At 56.0% G+C, this 17,130-nt stretch overlaps 6 protein-coding genes and 1 non-coding gene across 7 annotated transcripts; 3 read left to right on the forward strand and 4 right to left on the reverse strand.

Annotated features, from left to right (window-relative positions):
* Positions 1–870: 870 nt before the first annotated feature.
* Positions 871–1,937, reverse strand: VDAG_09549 (oxidoreductase; the record flags this gene model as incomplete). The annotated part of the gene is made up of 3 exons (XM_009658510.1): positions 1,563–1,937; positions 1,069–1,509; positions 871–1,015 (listed from the first exon to the last, which is right to left on the reverse strand). The coding sequence occupies exons 1-3, from the start codon at positions 1,859–1,861 to the stop codon at positions 871–873; spliced, it is 885 nt and encodes a 294-aa protein (XP_009656805.1). The 5' UTR covers positions 1,862–1,937.
* An 807-nt stretch (positions 1,938–2,744) lies between these two features.
* On the forward strand, positions 2,745–4,155 carry VDAG_09550 (disulfide isomerase; the record flags this gene model as incomplete). The annotated part of the gene is made up of 3 exons (XM_009658511.1): positions 2,745–2,913; positions 3,055–3,277; positions 3,357–4,155. The coding sequence occupies 3 exons, from the start codon at positions 2,745–2,747 to the stop codon at positions 4,153–4,155; spliced, it is 1,191 nt and encodes a 396-aa protein (XP_009656806.1).
* Positions 4,156–4,281: 126 nt separating this feature from the next.
* VDAG_20253 lies at positions 4,282–4,448 on the reverse strand. The gene has a single exon. It is a non-coding gene; the product is annotated as a tRNA-Gln (tRNA).
* A 361-nt stretch (positions 4,449–4,809) lies between these two features.
* VDAG_09551 (NACHT and TPR domain-containing protein) lies at positions 4,810–9,159 on the reverse strand (the record flags this gene model as incomplete). Its single annotated transcript, XM_009658512.1, has 1 exon — positions 4,810–9,159. One exon carries the CDS (start codon positions 9,157–9,159, stop codon positions 4,810–4,812), a length of 4,350 nt encoding a protein of 1,449 aa, XP_009656807.1.
* Positions 9,160–10,340: 1,181 nt separating this feature from the next.
* VDAG_09552 (short-chain dehydrogenase/reductase SDR) lies at positions 10,341–11,211 on the reverse strand (the record flags this gene model as incomplete). The annotated part of the gene is made up of 2 exons (XM_009658513.1): positions 10,341–10,870; positions 10,926–11,211. 2 exons carry the CDS (start codon positions 11,209–11,211, stop codon positions 10,341–10,343), a joined length of 816 nt encoding a protein of 271 aa, XP_009656808.1.
* Positions 11,212–11,800: 589 nt separating this feature from the next.
* Positions 11,801–12,712, forward strand: VDAG_09553 (isoflavone reductase family protein; the record flags this gene model as incomplete). Its single annotated transcript, XM_009658514.1, has 1 exon — positions 11,801–12,712. One exon carries the CDS (start codon positions 11,801–11,803, stop codon positions 12,710–12,712), a length of 912 nt encoding a protein of 303 aa, XP_009656809.1.
* Positions 12,713–14,362: 1,650 nt separating this feature from the next.
* VDAG_09554 (lysozyme) lies at positions 14,363–15,028 on the forward strand (the record flags this gene model as incomplete). The annotated part of the gene is made up of 3 exons (XM_009658515.1): positions 14,363–14,501; positions 14,557–14,687; positions 14,735–15,028. The coding sequence occupies 3 exons, from the start codon at positions 14,363–14,365 to the stop codon at positions 15,026–15,028; spliced, it is 564 nt and encodes a 187-aa protein (XP_009656810.1).
* Between the last annotated feature and the right edge of the window lie 2,102 nt (positions 15,029–17,130).

Raw genomic sequence — 17,130 nt, forward strand, 5'->3', positions numbered from 1 at the left:
CTGATCTTGGGACGCTTTGAAGGGGGGCTGGGGTTCGTCTCCCGGTCTACCTACCCGGTCAACACTTTTTTTTCTTTTTTGCACCTAGTCTACAGGGTTGTCCCAAGTGACTGGTGCACTGAGAATATTTGCAAGTTTTGCCCAAAGCATGGATTGTGTGTTTTGGGCCCCCTGTTGTGTGAGATGCTGTTCTGGGCTGTTGCGATGCTCTCTCCAATTCAGGAAATGCAGTACCTTGAGCCGGTACGTCTTTACGACAAGCCACAAAACTAGGATATCAAGTCCACCTGAGAGTGACCTGCCGACCAGCCAAATAGGCCTGTACTCTCAGGCTTATAAGAAGAACATGGTGTCAATGCGTGCGTGGATCCCCCCTCTATACTGGCTTCGACTATGTTGGTGATTGACAAGTTGAGGTAGGCGCCTCGCCTTGTGCGCCTTAGGTTGCTATTAGCCTCATCGGCAGATAACTGCACGCCAACTTGAAACCACTTTTGCAAGAACTTTCACAAACGAAAGATACGGTTTGAAGCATTCTTGACGTGAAACTTGCTAATTATCTTAGGTGAGCTTTGCGGTCCGCCTGGTGATCCGGGTTGGGACAACTGATACAGGTGCGATACGCGTGCTCAAGGTTAAATAATAAGCCAATGGACACAAGAATAACACATGCACACATGTCTGCTGCAGAACAGTAGGTCTACTTATATGTGGCGAGGGCATCATTCAGTGAGTGTTTGGGAGTATATTACCTAAAAGACAACACAGTGTCATGATCCTTGCGCACATGAAGCTAAACACAGTGCTGTCATTATGCGACATTCGTACATATGAACAACCCCTCACGGCACGGAAACCCAGACTTCCCATTCACGCAAAATTGTCAATCTTTGTCCAGAGGTTCATACCGAGCTTCGAGCCCTTCTCAATCGGCAGACCGGCGTGCAAAACCCGGTCGTCCCCAACCATTTCGCCATCCGCACCCTTGACCAGGTTGGTCCAGAAGACGGCGTTGCTGTTGACTGTCAGTTCTCGTCCATCAGCCAAGCATGCCAAGATTGAACTCACCCCTCAATCGGCCTGAATGTCACGCCCTCCTCCCTCGCCTGGTCGCACTCGACAACGCCACACCAGCCGTCACCCTCGGGCGCCGCCAGCTTCGGGAACTTGGTGCCTCCGCCGGCAATGTCCTCGCTGACGGAAACATACGCAAAGAAGCTGCTGACGCGGTTGCCGCCGCGCTCAACCGACGCATGGCCGTTCTCCTTCGTGTTCTCCGCGGGGAACCAGTCGTGGTGGAAGTGGTACTGCTCGCCGACAGCGTAGCGAACGAGCTGGATGGGCTCCTGGTGGTTCGGCGGCAGGTCGAAGCTCTGGAAGCGTCGGGCGCGCTCGGAGATGCAGCTCGTGACGGGGTCGACGCCGACGGTTGTCGAGGACGAGGTTCGGTGGGTGGAGACGACGTCGCCCTCGGCACCGGCGACGTTGGAGCGAGCGAATGTGCCGTTGCTGGAAGATGTGAGAGGGCTGTTCCCCGGCGAACATACAGCAGCAAAACTTACGTGATTCTCTGGAGGTGCTGTCGCTCAAAAGGCGTGACAAAGTTGGTGATGTAAATGACGAGCGGGCTCTGCGAAAAGATTGAGATTTCGTAGTTTGAGGTGTCGCATACGTAGTTCGCGAGAGGATCCTCCTCTTGGGCCTCGACGGCTTCTTCGCTGACCGCGTCGGCAATGTTGGCCTGCGCAGCATCGTCGGCGACGACAACCGTCACAGCCTCGGCCTGTTCAGGAGTCTCATCGCCATGGCTGAGAGCTGTGCCAGCAAGAGCGAAGAGCGCTCCGACAACTGAGGAACGCATGCTGAAGAATCTGCCCACGGGTTCAAGCTTTGATGACAGTCGAGCCTTGATTTCGGATTGAATGTGGTTAACTTTAGAATCGCTTTCCCTTTCGATTTGTCGACAGCAATGGGTGAGAATGTCGAGCTCGCCTCGCAACGGGATGTCGACCTCAAAAGAAAATGGCACCAGGCCACTTGGCCGCCTTGTCCGCTTAGCTTCTCCAATTTCTGTTGCCCACCCAAACAAGCAATCATCCGCGCTCATCCGGAAAAGGCCATTCGGAAGTCTCCTCCGCACCATGGTCTGGCCCAGCGAAATGGAGAATCCCTGGGCTAATCGGAGACCAAGCCCAAGTCACATCGGCCCCTGAACCACCTCTGCGGGGAAACGGGTCAGGGGTCGCATGAATGGGGTCCAGCAGGGGTCGGGGGTAAAGTGACGCGTTGTCCCCAACCCGGACAATTTTCCTCTCGTCTTCAGACATCCCCCTACCTCCTTGACAGGTTCTCACTGACGCTGCGGTTCGATCTGGTTGAGGCGGCCTGCCAAGACCCCCAAAAAGGCTGAAGACATTCGAGACAGCCCTTGCGGCGCACCTACCCGCGGATCTGCACCCCCGAGAAGCCGCTTTGGTACTGTAGTCGGAGTTGGGGGTGCCGAGGCGGAGGGGAAAGCTCTTGTGGGGTGTTGCCATATTACGGTTACAATACTTGGGAGCTCTCTCGCGCGCGGCGTTTGTCTCTTGAAAAGGAAAAGGACACATGTGAGGGTGACGGGCTTTCTCCTGTTTGCTTCCTCTGTCACAACACGATCATCCTCGGCCGAGAACGACAAAGGAGTGTACCACGACAACGGTCGCCATCTATTGAAACGAAGACATCGGACCCATTGGATCGTGGCCATGGCACGCATCCTGAAGCTCGGCTGGCTCAGTCTCGCCATCGCCTCTGTCGCAGCCTCTAGTGACGCAGCGCCGAGCCAGGAGACGACAAAATGGAGCGCTTTCGAGCATGTCAACGAAGCTCAATTCAGAAAGGCCATCAAGGAGAACCCATATAGCCTTGTCGCTTGTGAGTGTACCCATCTTCGCGTTAAGTGCCCACGCTGACGTAGATACAGTCACAACTGTACGTTGATCCTCTGGTCTGATTTTGTTGGCAAAGGTTACTGACAAAAGCGCGATTGGCAGCCTACCAAGTGAGTGACCTCAGTCGTACCATGCGAAGCTGTGACTGACACACGCAGCTTTGATAGCGAGGCCCTCGAGTGGGAATGGCCCGCCATCAAGGAGAAAGAACCCAACGTCCTCTCGGTCGACTGCTCCGCCGAGCCCGACCTCTGCCTCGAGCACGACGTGAGGGCGTACCCAGCTCTGCGCTTCTACCGCAGCGGCAGCCTCTACGCCCGTTACCGCGGGCCTCGCAAAGCCTCCTCGTGCGTCCTCACCCCAAAATTTGAGTGACCAATCTCAAAGCCCAAGCCCGGCCTAACCTTTGAATCTCCTGTGCTGCAGTATCCTGCCCTACATGCAACGCATCATGCGCCCCGTCGTCGACGGCCTCGAGGCCGCCAACCTGACGTCCTTTAAAGACTCGGACGACGTCGTCTTCATCCTCCACCTGCGCAGCCAGGAAGCCGGACGCGGCCTCTACAAGCGCTTCCACGACCTCGCCGAAGAGTTCCATGACCGCTACACCTTTGCCATCGCCAGCCGCGCCACCGACGGCTCGGCCGACGAGCTCGGCGAGGACGCGCCCAGCGTGCTGCGCTGCTTCAACCACCGCGACGGCCGCGAGGCCGAGCTCGACCACTTCTTCCAGGACGTCGGCTCGCTGCGGCGCTTCGTCGTCGGCTGCGGCGAGAGGCTCGTCAAGCAGCTCACGCGGCTCAACGCCTGGGGGTTCACCGAGGGCACCGACCCTGTGCTGTACTACTTTGACGCCGACCCGGAGGCCCGCGACCGCTTCGCCGACGACATGCTGCCCGTGGCCAAGGAGCATGCGGGCCGCGTCACGCTTGTCGCCGTCGACCCCTTTGTGTTTCCCGAGGTCGTCAACCGCGTCGGGCTGCCGTGGGACTTTCCGTCCCTGGCGCTGCAGAACCCCGCTACCAAGACCATGTCGCTGTTCAACAAGGCCGAGATCAATGCCGGCGTCGTGGGGCGGTTCATTGCTGATGTGTTGCAGCTGAATCCGCCAGCGCAAGTGGCCGCTGCTGAGGAGGTCGTGCCTGAGGTGCCCGAGGTGCCCGAGATACCTGAAGACGAGGGCGTGGTGCTGGAGGACAAGGACAAGGAACACGATGAGCTGTGATTTGTATACTCTCCTGATCATACTTTCAAGACAACTGTTGGTGCAATCGAGCCATTTCATGCACTCATTCGTACTCACACACCTCAACTTCATGGAGAAACAAGGCGTCGAGGGGGAAAAAAGATTTGGGCGGGCCAGGATTCGAACCTGGGTCTCCCGAAGACACTGACCCTGGACTGCGACTGCTTTTTCTTTTTTTTTATGTGTCATTTGTTTTTTTTTTTTTGGCTCCCCGAACAAGACTGCTTTAGGGTCTCCAGTGTCTGGGCGTCATACCACTAGACCACCCGCCCTTTGTTGGGAAGCCATGGGCCTTGTCGGTTCTGAAGAAGGGCAGAGAGCTGGGAAGTGCTGGCAAAGGGGGGGCTTCTGTTGAGGGAAGGAGGCTGAGGGCGTGCTTGCCCTTCCTGCTGTTGCGCCTGTCGAGGAGGGCAAGTGAGTTGGAGAAGGAGCTGGCTGTCCAGGGCAGGTACTTCCCAGGTTGACAGGCCAGACCGGAGCCATTCACACAGAAGCAGGAGGATCGAGGATCAGACAGACCAATGTACCTGGTAAGGCAAGGTACCTAGGTAGGTAGGTAGGTATCATACATTCACGCTCTGAACATCTACGTCTCCAACCCCGCTGCCATGCCTAGATCTAGGAAGTCTGGTATCATAGAATTCCCAGTCCCCGGGGACTTCCCTCGCTCCGCCTCGCCCGCGCCGATCGGAACGTCTGACGCAGCGCCTTCTTCCAGTCCGAAAACCTCTGCAGCTGTCCGTCTACCATGATCTCGCCTGGTAACAACTCCTTCAGCAGCGGCGGCACGTTCATGAAACTGTGGTTCGGGCCGCATGCCGAGGTGTGCCCCGGCGAGAAGCTTCGTTGTTTGATGACGTTCTCCAAACATGGCAGGCAGAAGAGCGTGTCGATGCAGTACACGCACACAACGTACTCCTCCTTGCTGTCGAACCTTCGCAGGCAGTAGTCGCAGGAGAGGCCTGGCGTAAAGTTGCCCGTAGGGGAGAAGACCTTGCCCAGGCTGAGCTCGCTGGCCCGCCCTCGCTTTGGTGAGACGCCTAGTCGCGGCGAGCGGACGCGTCGCTCGGTCATGAGGTTGCTTGACACAGTAGCGGGATTGACAGGCGTACGCGTCGACTGCCACAGCGCTCGTGCGTTGCCCAGATCGCCCGCTGCGATGAGGGTTCGCTGCAGGTTGCGAATGCCGATCTCGTCATTTTGTGGCTCGTCATCTTCGAGAATGTCGAGATGATCCGCCACAAGCGATGCCGCGAGCTCGCGCGCCTCGTCGGGCCGGTCGCGGAAACGGTAGAAGAGCACGAGAAAGATGGAAGCCTCGTTGACGTCAAAGCCTGCCATGTGGAGCGGAACGTTGCGGTTCTGGTGCTTGCTTTGCTGGGCCTGCAGCTCCTCGAGCTTGACGATCCAGGGGTCCACTGCCACGGTGCGCAGCGTAGCATCGCTCTGTAGCGCCTTGAGATAGTACAGACAGGCGAGGTTCTTGAACGAGTTGGCGTACTCCACGCGCACTGCAATGCTGCCTCGTGGCTTCCACTCCTGGCAAATCTCCTCCTGAATGGCAATGGCCCTGTCATAGTCACCAGCGGCGCGGTATACCTGGCCAAGAGCATTGCGAAGGTAGAATTCGGACCGCGAGTTTTGGGCGTCCTGAGCCAAGGCAATGGCCGCTTGATATCTCCGTGCGATTGTCGCCGTGTTGTTTGTCCGGGCCGCAGCTTCAGGGATCCAGTCCCGCGTCGAATCATAGCCGATCTGGTCGAGCATAAACCATACCAGCCGGGAGTGCCCTTCTTCCGTGTAGCGCTCGTCGAGTTCCTTGAGAAGCTTCATGATTTCCGGGATGCGGTTATTCTCGGCGAGAACTCGCATCAATGCAGCCTCGGGCTCGAAAGGTCTTGCGTCGTACGCTTGCTTGATGGCCTCGCGACCATAGGTGAGCGCGCTCTCGACGCGACCCATTTGTCGATAGCAGTTTGATGCCTCCTTCAAGGCCTTGTAGAGCCGCCATCGCGCGCCAGCCACCATTTCCGGCGTTGCGTTCTTGTCCTTGATCGTCCTCTCGTCGACTGTAATGGCCATGAGATGAAAGCGAAGAGCCTTGTGGTAGTCGCCGGCCCGGTAATAACAGATGCCCATTCGGCCAGCCGTCTCCTGAATATTGCGATCAAGCTCCATCGCGCGACTGAAATTGAGCAGCGCCTTGCCGTAATTGCCCAGGTTAAGCAGAGTACTGCCGATTCTTCGGTACCAGTGGGCCCCCTTTGGCAGACTTGCCCACTTGGCCGCTATCTGAACGCGAGACTCGACCGACATGTCCTCCCAATGTGTATCTGAGTCAGACCACTTGTGCCCGCGACTCATCAGCGCCAGGCATTGCACTACACCAAAGCAAAACAGCGTGGGCATGTACATGCCAAAGTCTTCTTGGAGCCAGGCATCAGCAAAGACGCTGCCCATTGGGATCAGAGGTCCAGAACGTGTCTTGACGGCTTCCGCAGCCCAGGCCACCTCGTCAGGTGCGAGTCCACTGACGACGTCTGGATCTGACAGCCAGGTCCTGACAACCTCAATGTTCTCGTCGGTCCAGATGTCGAGGGCTTCCTCGAACAAATTTGTCCAGGCCAGGATGACAGGTCGCTCCGTCAACATTGTATGAAGAAGTTTGCCAATCTGAGCTTTGTCTTCACGAGACAAGCTGTCTCTGTCGAGGTGCTCGAGGTGCTCTTGCCAGTACCAGGCCGCGTACTTCTGCAATGACAAGCCCTGGGCGCCGAACGCTGGATAGTTTGGTTCTGTGAATATGCGCAGGCAGGTCAGAAGAACATGAAGCTTTGCCGCAGCGAATTCAAAGCCAATCGAGGGGTGGTCGCTTGACAGGCGCAGATCTGTCGAACAGTCATCGCGAAAGAAGTCGCTAATGGATGCGTGGAAGAACGACACGGATGTGGTGTGCTTGTTCGACCGAAACGCAATGGCATCCGGGCCTTGGGAGTTCGGGCTGCGTCGTAGTGGCGTGTCCGAAGTTCCTATTGCTTGCATCTCTTGCTGGTGTTGTTCGACAAGTTCGGCTGTCGACATTCCGTCCTCCCGCTCCAGAGTAAAGAAGGCCGCGAGCTGTGTCCGGAGAGACTCCTCTAGGCGTAGGGGAGGGTCACCGAACTTGAGAGCGAGGATGACCTCAACCTGCTCCAGGGTTAACGTCATCTCCGCACATGCCACCCAGCGCAAGACTTCGTTGAGATCATCTGCTTCAGCCTGAGTGATTGTTTCCGAGAACCTCAAAACAGATTGTCGAAGCATGCCGTTGATTTCCTGGGGGTAGGATTGCAGTTTCTCGAGAATACCCCGCGCGTGGCGCTCACGCCCAAGTTCGGCCAGCATGAATTTAGCCAATATGAACTGACCGCTTCCATCAACCTGTTTCGTCATGACGGATACAATCTCTTCTCTGAACGAAACAGGGGTTCCGCGTAGAATGCGTGCTTCATTGACACCTGCTGTGATGTATGAAATGACATCCTGCCCGTTACGGTCGGCGGTGACATGCAGAATTCGAAGCTGCTGGCCATTGGTCGAGTCATTCTGGAGAGGTGGCAGAACCGTCTCGGACATGGCGTTGCGTCCAAAGAGGGCAACTTGGACCCTGGTGCCACCTGGAGACTGTTTGTTGAGCCCATCCAAAAGCGATATGAACTCACGCAACTGGACTTGATCCGCTTCGTCTACACCGTCAAGAAGGATGTAGATGTTGCGCTGCCATCGGTCGGGAATGCAAGGCTCAACAAGCAAGCGTCGGAATGCACTGGAGACGGTTTTGATGTCGTCACTGCTAGACAGGATACGCAGGAGCTGCTTTCCGTAGAAAACGTCGACCTCGCTGACCTGATACGCGATGTCTCTGAGAGCTTGAATCACGGACCGTGTCTCTGGGTCAGTCTGCCGAAAGAAGAAGTAGCCCAGCATGTGACTCGTCTCTTGTTCCTCCATCATGCGGAACCCCCAGCGGACCAAGCGTGCTGTGAGGTGGCTCTTGCCGGTGCCTGGGTTGCCGCAGCAGAAGAGAAAGCGACACTGCCCAGACAGCCACGCATCAAAAGCGGGATCCTGCAGAATCCATTCGCAGGTACCCGGAGTGCGCGTGCGATCGAGCGCTTCATACGTGTCTTGCGGGAAGACACTTGGCTGCAGGATGTCTCGGAGCTTGTCGCGGTTGGAGTTGAGAGCCTGCTCTCTGGTCTCGGTACGCAGCGTCTGCACGTTAACATCAACCCTGGTCATCATCTCGAGGAGACGCTCTTGATTCGAGAGTGACTGCTTCACACCAGCCATTGTCTCGGCACCGACGAGGCGGCCCTCCGCCTCGGTCAAGACAGCCAAGCGCTTGAGTGCCTCGGGTACTGGGCTCTCGTGTCCAAAAAGACGCTTGAAGTAGGCCTTGAGGCGACCGCGTCGCACTTCGGCGGCGGCCAAGACGAAGATCTCAAAGACTGTGACGAGAATGGTGACGAGCTTGTCACGTAGCTCGGGAGACAAGTGCTGAGAAACGTAGAACCTCAGACGGGATGTGAAATCTTGCATTTTCTCGAACAGCTCAATAATGGAGTCGTAGCAGGCCGACACGTCCTTGGCAGCGTTGACGAGGTACATGACAGCGGCAAAAATGTTCTGACTAGGCGCAAACACCTCGGAGGCAGCGCCAGCCAGACTCTCACCGACGACCTCGATGGGCATCAGGGCTGCAGACAGGGCGGAGAAGATGCGTTGCCTCTTGGCGCGGAAAGACTCGAACTGCTTGTTCTGGCGGGCGATGACGGCGAGCATGTCCTCGACGGAGGTCATCGGCGGGTTCATGTAATCAGAGAGGTCCTGATCGGACGACTCGGCATACTTTTTCTGGGCATCGTGAATAATGGCGGCGAACTGACGCTGCATGCCACTGTCAGTCCGCCGCAAATCTTTCATGTCGGACTTTTCGGTCATGGCGGTTGGATGAGGGGCAGAAAGAGGGGCATGAAGGATCGTCGGCAGCTAGTCGACTGCTTTAAGGTCAGTTCTTTGCGGCTCTGTTCTGTCAGTGCCTCGAGTGAGGCTCCGTGGCGAAAGGAACACGAGAGGGCGGCGAGCTGAAGCGGGTGGTCAAGGGTTCGTAACGAAGAAGTAAACTGAACAAGTGCTTGCGCCTCAAGGAGCAACTTGGCGGTTGGGCAGTCCTCGGGAGAGCCAGCCCTACGCTTTGTGGTACGGCGGCTCATCATTGGAGATTAGAGGCGGTGACGGGATCCTGCAGATCCGACCACTGGGCTCTGTCGCGTCCAGAGTGGAGGCACGGGCTATGCCAACGACTGGAGCCTGGGGGAACTGGGGAAACCAGGGAGGGGCTGTCCGTCAAGGGTTCCTTTCCCCTCGTCGAGGCATGCATGATGAAAGCATTTTCAGTAAAACTAGCAGCCTTGTGGCGGCGACGTTGTTGATGATGATGTTGTTATTGTTGTTGTTGTTGTTGGAGACGATGTATCAGAGATGGAGTTGAACCGCGGTTGCCGCAAGAGTTAATTCGGTCAAGCGTGGTGACACACACGCCATGGCGCTTAGGGGAAGAGCAAGACGAGATACAATGTTGACGTAAACTTCTGAGCCGTTGTGCCTTGATCGCTGTGCCTCAGCGCTGTGCCTCGAAAGCTGTGGGGGCTGATGTCAATGGCTGAGCGCCTTCCTCACAGCAAATTTTAGTGGAATGCGCGCTAATGTTTCAGGGCCAACGCCCTTGGTTGACTGACTGACTGACTGCTAGGCTTTCACTTGCATCGACAACCTCACCAATGACTGACTGACCTAGGAAGAGAACTCAAAATTATTGCTACTCTATTGGTATCTCGAGGAATTGACGAGGCCATGCACTTTACTGCCTAAAATGCGCCTGGAATGAATCAGAACGAATGACTTGCCGCCATCTCTTGCCTACCAGTGCGACAACTGGGCACAAGGCTGCGACCATGGTCAACTGACCGAACGAGAGGCCAAAATGGCGCCTCTGAAACCGAACATCCGGAAAGACGCGTCGTTTTCGACACATCACCTCCGAGTGAACCGTTCATTAGCCGCCACATCTCCCATCCGCCAATCTGGTCGCGGTAGTAACGTCACGTTGCGTTCCTCTAGGCTCACCACGTCTGAACGCCCTCCGGCGCCACGATCTTGCCAGCATCACTATCCCGCTCGCCCTCGACGACGGCTCGAATAAGCTCTCCGCCAACGTCTGGACCGACTGCGCCATGCTTCTTCATTGACTCGGCATCTGCCCCAAGCCCCGTGATCAGGAAACCTGGCATGACACCCCAAACCTTGACCTTGTCCTCCGAGAGGATGTGATGCCATGACAGCATGAGCATGTTGACAGCTGTCTTGCTCGTGCGGTAGCCGACAGGTCCTAGCGTCTCAGGTCCCGACGGTGCCCGTGTCGTCTTGGGCCATCCTGCGGGCGGCACCGGCCACGGCTCTGGGCCCTGGGCCATGGTTTCAAACGTCGACAGCTTGCTCGTCAGGAAGAGGAGGCGAGGATCCGACGACCTCAGCAGAAGTGGCGCCATGGTTTCCGTCAAGACGTGAGTGCCTGATACGTTGGTGTCGAACATTTTGTTGAACGCCTCACGGACAGTCATGTTGGTGCCTGCTGCAAAGTCCAACGCGTGTCCTGGTGTCGTCAGTCACGGCACCAGGCTGAAGCCCTTGAGTCACACCGAACGTACCATCGTTGTTGACAAGGACATCTATACGACCATGTGATCCCTCAATACGCTCATACGCCGCCTGTATGGAATGGTCGCTGTCGATGTCGAGCTGTAAGATCTCAATGGTGCTTTCCGACGATGGCACTTCTGCCTGGAGTTGCTCTTTTGCTGTTTCTCCAGCGTCGGCGGATCGTGAGCCCAGGAGGACATGATACTGCTGCTCAGAGCCAATGAGGGCTTTGATGGCCTCGTACCCAACGCCAGAGTTGGCGCCTGTGATCAACACGATACGCTGGCAGGTCATGGTCAATCTGATCTTTGATGTTTGGAACTTGTCTCTCCCTCTCTCCCACTGTTCCCTTCGCAAAGTCACCAAGGCATGCCTCTCTTATCATTCATGGCACAGCCACAGTTGAGGAGGCGACGGCCGGATGTGACGTCGGCCCCCCAAACTCGGCGGCCCCACCCGGTGATGCTTCGGGGCAGTCATCGCGAGCGTCTGCCGGATGACAGTGGCACGGATTGATTGGCCGCACGGCCAGACGACCACACCCACAGTCGCCCCCAAGGCGCCCGTCGATCGCCTTCAATCGGTCCAGTGTGACCCCTATGACGCCTTCAACACAAGCAGCTTTCGTGCCCGCACCCTGGTTTTCGCTCCGGTGCCTTGGTTTCTGCTTTTTCTGCTCGAGCTAATTCGATCCTAGAGGAGCACATTGGACAGGATTAACCTTCACGATACATGCGCTCTTCGATACCTCCATCTTGATCGATTTCCAAAGCCAAGCCATCGCATCCCGAACACGCCACCACGACCCCCTCGCCCCGCTTCGCCGCCGCTTCGCAGCCACCTCTCGAACCTCACCAAGCTCGACCTGCCGCCGAACCTGACAATGGTCATCGAGAATGTCGCTCTCGTCGGCGCCAACGGCACCCTCGGCTCCGTTCTCCTCGCTAAGCTTGTCGACTCGGCCGCTTTCAACCTGACAGTCGTCATCCGCAACGGCTCCTCCTCCTCTCCGCCCTACCCCACCTCCCAAGTCCGCGTCGTATATGTCGTCAAGGAACTCACCTTCGCCTCGTTGAAAGAGGCACTCACCGGCCAGGGCGCTGTCATCGCCGCCTTCCCTCTGAAAACTCCCGACGCACACATTCGCCTCGTCGAGGCTGCCGCCGCAGCAGGCGTCAAGCTTTTCATCCCCGCCGACTTTGGCAGCATTGACGCTGACAATGCGCGCGCGAGGGAGCTGGTCCCCCTCTATCGTCACAAGCTTGCCGTGCGCCTGCGCGCGCAGGAGCTGGCAGATGAGCATCCCGGCTTCACCTGGGCGGGTATCGTCTGCGGGCACTTTTTCGAGTGGGGGATCACGGAGGGCTTCTTCCACACGGACCTGAAGCGGCGCACGGCTGATATCTTTGACGGTGGGAGCCATCGTGCCTCGACGACGACCTTGACGAGGGTTGGTGAGGCTGTCGTGCGGATTCTCAAGATGCATCCGCGCGAGGAGATCAAGAACCGGACGCTGTTCATCCAGAGCTTTTGCATTGACCAGAATGAGCTGGTTGCGTCGCTGGAAAAGGCCACGGGCGCCAAGTGGACCGTCAACGATCTTGAGTCGGAAGCCTTCATCAAGGAGAAGAAGGCCAAGGCGGACGGTGGCGATGTGGCTGCTGTGGAAGATTTGGTGTTTGCGATCGGAACGCTCGACGCGGACTGGACGCAGAGAGATGACTTTGCTATGAAGCTGCTCGGCTTTGAGGACGAGAATCTGGACCAAGTCGTCGCTTCGGTGTTGAGCGATTAATGCATGGGTGCTGAGAGATCTATGGATTTCGTTGAAATTGCTGAGGTCATGGCGGTCCTGTGCCAATGTAGACTGCCTATACTGTGCTATATTCGTACGTTTGGGCACGTATCATATTACCCCCGACATGTTGATCTAGTAAAGAGAACTGTACTAGCTGTCGAAGTCGGCCGGCTCCCGCAATGTTGACAGTCAACAAACTTGAACCGTACACGGCGGGAGCAAACCTGATCAACTCAATGGATGATTCTTGCAGCGCACGTTGGCTTATATTAAGCAATCCAACAAAACACGCTCAATGCCATCTTGAGCGCCCTCAAGCCGTCTCTGCTTTGAATTTTGAAGTTCACAGCATCATTCTCTACCAAAGTTTAACACATACTGCCACAATATCCCAACCCTTCTTAAAGCTTGCTCAACATGTTAGATCATCGCGGGGAAGTCGGCAATAATAGGAATTTCTGAGGCCCCAATACGATTCTGAATCGCTGTGGATGTTGCCCTTGTGATAGGTCCGTACTACGTTTCCAGCCAACGGGGCGCAGCTGATCTTGGAACGTCCATCAGGAACATGAAGTTTCCCACAATAACCAGAGGTAGGAACGAGAAGCTGGGTCTATCTGTCATTTGCCCTGCCAACTGGACGGTTGATGGGAACGGTAACCGAAAGATTCACTTTGAGGCCCGACCTACATCTGGCAATGCTCCAGGGCGACACAGACAGTGACATCGTTTGCATATTTTTGATGTCCCCGAATTGCCTAAGCCACCACTGGAAAGACCTCAGCGAGGCAGGACTGAGCCAGCAGGTAGCACCTCCTCAACATGAACTAATCTTGGCGCATAGGTGCGAAACCTGTGACTGGATACAACATGTTGACTAGATCGCAGTAGTAGTTTCGGAAGTTTGAAGCGAGAAGAAGCTTCATTGGTGCACTCAGTGAGCTCGACGGCGAGGTGAAGATCGTCTTTGGAAATACTTGGAGAAATATTCCGTAATTGTTGCAAAAGGAGGTAGTTGATCAAAAGACTTGTCTTGAACGCTTCGTGTGGGCTGTCACAAACCTGCTCTTCTTGTAAGTGATAGTCGCTGTGGCACAGAGGCAATTGCAACAGGCTCAAGTCGACAATCGTGGCTTGGGCACCGAGCACAAAGGGAAACGAACACCGGCCTCACTTGATGTCTTTTCAGATTGCGACACAGAAAAGGCGTGGCGTGAGGTGAGTTCTTATCGAGCTTCCTAAAAAAGACCCTTGACCTTCCACGACAAGTTAAGCTCACCAAAAGCCGGTCGACCGTGGCCAAACGATTTGACGTTGTGGCTTGAGTGCCGAGCGGTCCGCACCGCCGATCCTGCAACTCAGCCGCTGATCGGCGAGGCGGACTCATTCCGCAGTGCCACGATGCGTACAGTCAGGGGCTCAGAAAACATACGAGTCAAGGAATTCGAGGGGACGAACCGACTCGAAAAGGAGTATTTAGGCGTGCTGCGTTGACGATCATTTGGCCAGAGCCTCGGGGAGTACGGATGACGTCGGAGGAGGCCGACCACGACACTGATCTCAGATATATAAGATGTGTCTTCCTCATTGATTAGATTGGATCTAGACATCACCCATCAGCAATCAGCAAAATACCTCAAGATCACAATGGCCAGATTCAACTTGACAACCGCCGTCCTCGCTCTTCTCGGCGCCAGCCAAGTCCAGTCTCAGTGCACTGGACCGAATGTAAACGCCGCCACAATCAGCCTCATCACCGAGTTCGAGGGATGGTACCCCAACATCTGTACGTGATACGCCCACGAGACTCCCTCCCAAAGGCCAGGAACTGACTGCAGCAGACATTGACCCAGTCGGTCTGCCTACCGTCGGATACGGCCACTTGTGTGCCGATTCGAGTTGTTCGGATGTCCGGTACCCCATCCCGCTATCCCGCGCAAACGGCGAGCAACTCCTCCGCGACGACATTGCAGTAAGTTCCCCTCTCTGTCTCACCTAAAACCCAACCTAACTTGATAGGGCTTCCAAAACTGCATCACTCTCCAGACAGCTTCCTCCGTCGTTCTGAACGCCAATCAGTACGGAGCCCTCGTCTCCTGGGCCTTCAACGTCGGTTGCGGCGCTACAAGAACGAGCACCCTAATCCAGCGCCTCAATGCCGGCGGTGATCCTAATACTGTCGCGGCCGAGGAGCTGCCCAAGTGGAACAGAGGTGGCGGACAGGTGCTGCCCGGACTGACCCGGCGCAGGGCTGCGGAGGTGGCGCTGCATCGCACAGCGACAAGCGTGGGAGCCCTGCCGGCGTGCTCATGAAAGGGCTTTTTGGACGGGGGAATATCTATTCAAAAGCATATCATGCCATTACGGATTATCTAAATGGATTTTGTCACCCGCGTTGAGGGGCCACACAAATTCGTGGCCGGATACCAACGTGCAGTGTCGAAAGTGGGATGTCCTGCAGACTCAACCCAGTTGAACATCATTGAGAGCTGTTGGAATGCTGAATCTAACACTGTGATAGTACCCGTCGTGGTCAAAGCGTACCACGCTCATAAATAAGCGGATAATGTAGAAGACCAGAGCGCACGAATCGGAGCATGCACTATCCAGCACATCGTCCGATTGCCGCCGGCTAAAAGATCAGCATATATTGGTCCTAGAGGAGAGTGTCAAGATAGGTCAACTTTCATGAATATCGGGTTCCAGTGGCCCAGTTTAACACTACACACCTCAGACGTCGCTTCAGTCGGAAAGGCTATGTGTCCTGGCTTTTCCAACCATTTCCAGCGAGTCGAACCCCTTATTCTCACTGCAGACTTAACGTCGCGGAAGTATTGTTGCTCATGATATCAAGTGTTCACCTGAAGACTGTGAAGTAATTTGTCAATCCGTCATGGCTGTGCACGTAATCCTAATGTACTACCCGGTACAATCCTTGATACCAGGGCTAACGCAGGGAGCAACCACAAGTAGAATGCACTCCGTGAAATCCATCACCCGAGATCACGCGAAGCGTCTGTGTAACATGATACACTTTGGCATCACAGTTTTAGGCCGCTCTATCATACCAGTCTAAGCCCCTCTCCTGGTGACCCTGACGATTCAAAGGGCCGTCCGGCAAGTGTCCCATAGCCCAACACCGTAGAGATGACACGTAGGGATGACAACGCCAAAAGGTAACGACACGAAAAACCTATGTTCAGACCTAGACGGTTTGCTAAGGACAGAGATAGAGCCGTCAGTCCCAAGGCCGGGCCCCGGACAAGAGACACTCCACGGCGACACCCGATCCGCCCAAAGGAAATCATCACGCTCAGCTGATCACCCGTCGGTCCCGAGCGAATGAATGTTAGTAAACTCAGCGGACATGTCCTCACAAACCCCCTCACCCGCAAATGGCAAAACAAAAAATCGTCCGGAAGGCGCGTCTCGCACCCCCCTTCCGTTCTCGGGGAAAACCAGCGTCGAGAATTGAGGACCAGGAAACCGGTTCTCAGAGCAGAAACGAGACCATGACCCTCCTTATCGTTGACTTGCTCATACAAAGGGCTGGCCCCCTCGCTTCCGCGTGAGACAACCCACACACCATGCGGCAGCTGTGCAGCAGGCGAGTCCAGTCCTCGCGAGGTCACATGAAGGCAGAGAGGGGGGGGGGGGGGGGGGGGGGAGTGGGGGGGCACCCCGCTGACCTTTTGGAGCAGTCTGTGCCTTTAGAAAGTCTGTGCGACTGTGCGTCGCGTGGATTCGGAGCCAGTGCCGTGGTGTGAATGGTTGGACTATGAGAGGCTGCCGTCCGAAGCTATGGGCACTAGATAGTGGCCTGACGCGGTAAACGGACGCGTCGTGACGGCCCTCGGGCGGTGGAGAAGAGTACGTGCCCCCTTCATGTCATGGCTTGTAAGCTTGTTTCTCGTGCCGCAGTGTCTTGAAGTTTCCGTCATGATGATGTGGTGCAAAGCCCCTGACACTGGAAATCGATTCACAAATGTGCTTGTGGCGAGAAAAGGGGCGTCACACGGGGCTGGATATCACGACACCATCTGGGATGATGAACACCCAAGTGCCGTGAAGATCGTAGTTACTCAGCGTCTGAAGCTGGATAGTCAGACGGCTAGATAGACAGACGAAGGTCTCGTCTCACTTGAAAGCCGCGATGCTACCCCACCGCCACTGCCGACGCAAGCACCCTCCAGATCTCAAGTCAAGAAAGTCAGAAAAGTCGCGTCCGATGCTCATGACCCGAAACTACCGACCGGATGCTACCTTCATGGTAATGGTGCTTGGACGGGGGATGTGGCGGGCGCTTGAAGAGGGATGGGTGGAGTCATGGGATCGCCAGAGTATGTCCTGCTAGGGCCCGGAATGAGGCATCTTGCAGGAGATGGTGTGCAGATGGAATGTCTCTCCAATGAAGC

The sequence above is a fragment of the Verticillium dahliae genome, genomic scaffold (assembly GCF_000150675.1).
Source record: "Verticillium dahliae VdLs.17 supercont1.26 genomic scaffold, whole genome shotgun sequence".
Classification (NCBI taxonomy): domain Eukaryota; kingdom Fungi; phylum Ascomycota; class Sordariomycetes; order Glomerellales; family Plectosphaerellaceae; genus Verticillium; species Verticillium dahliae.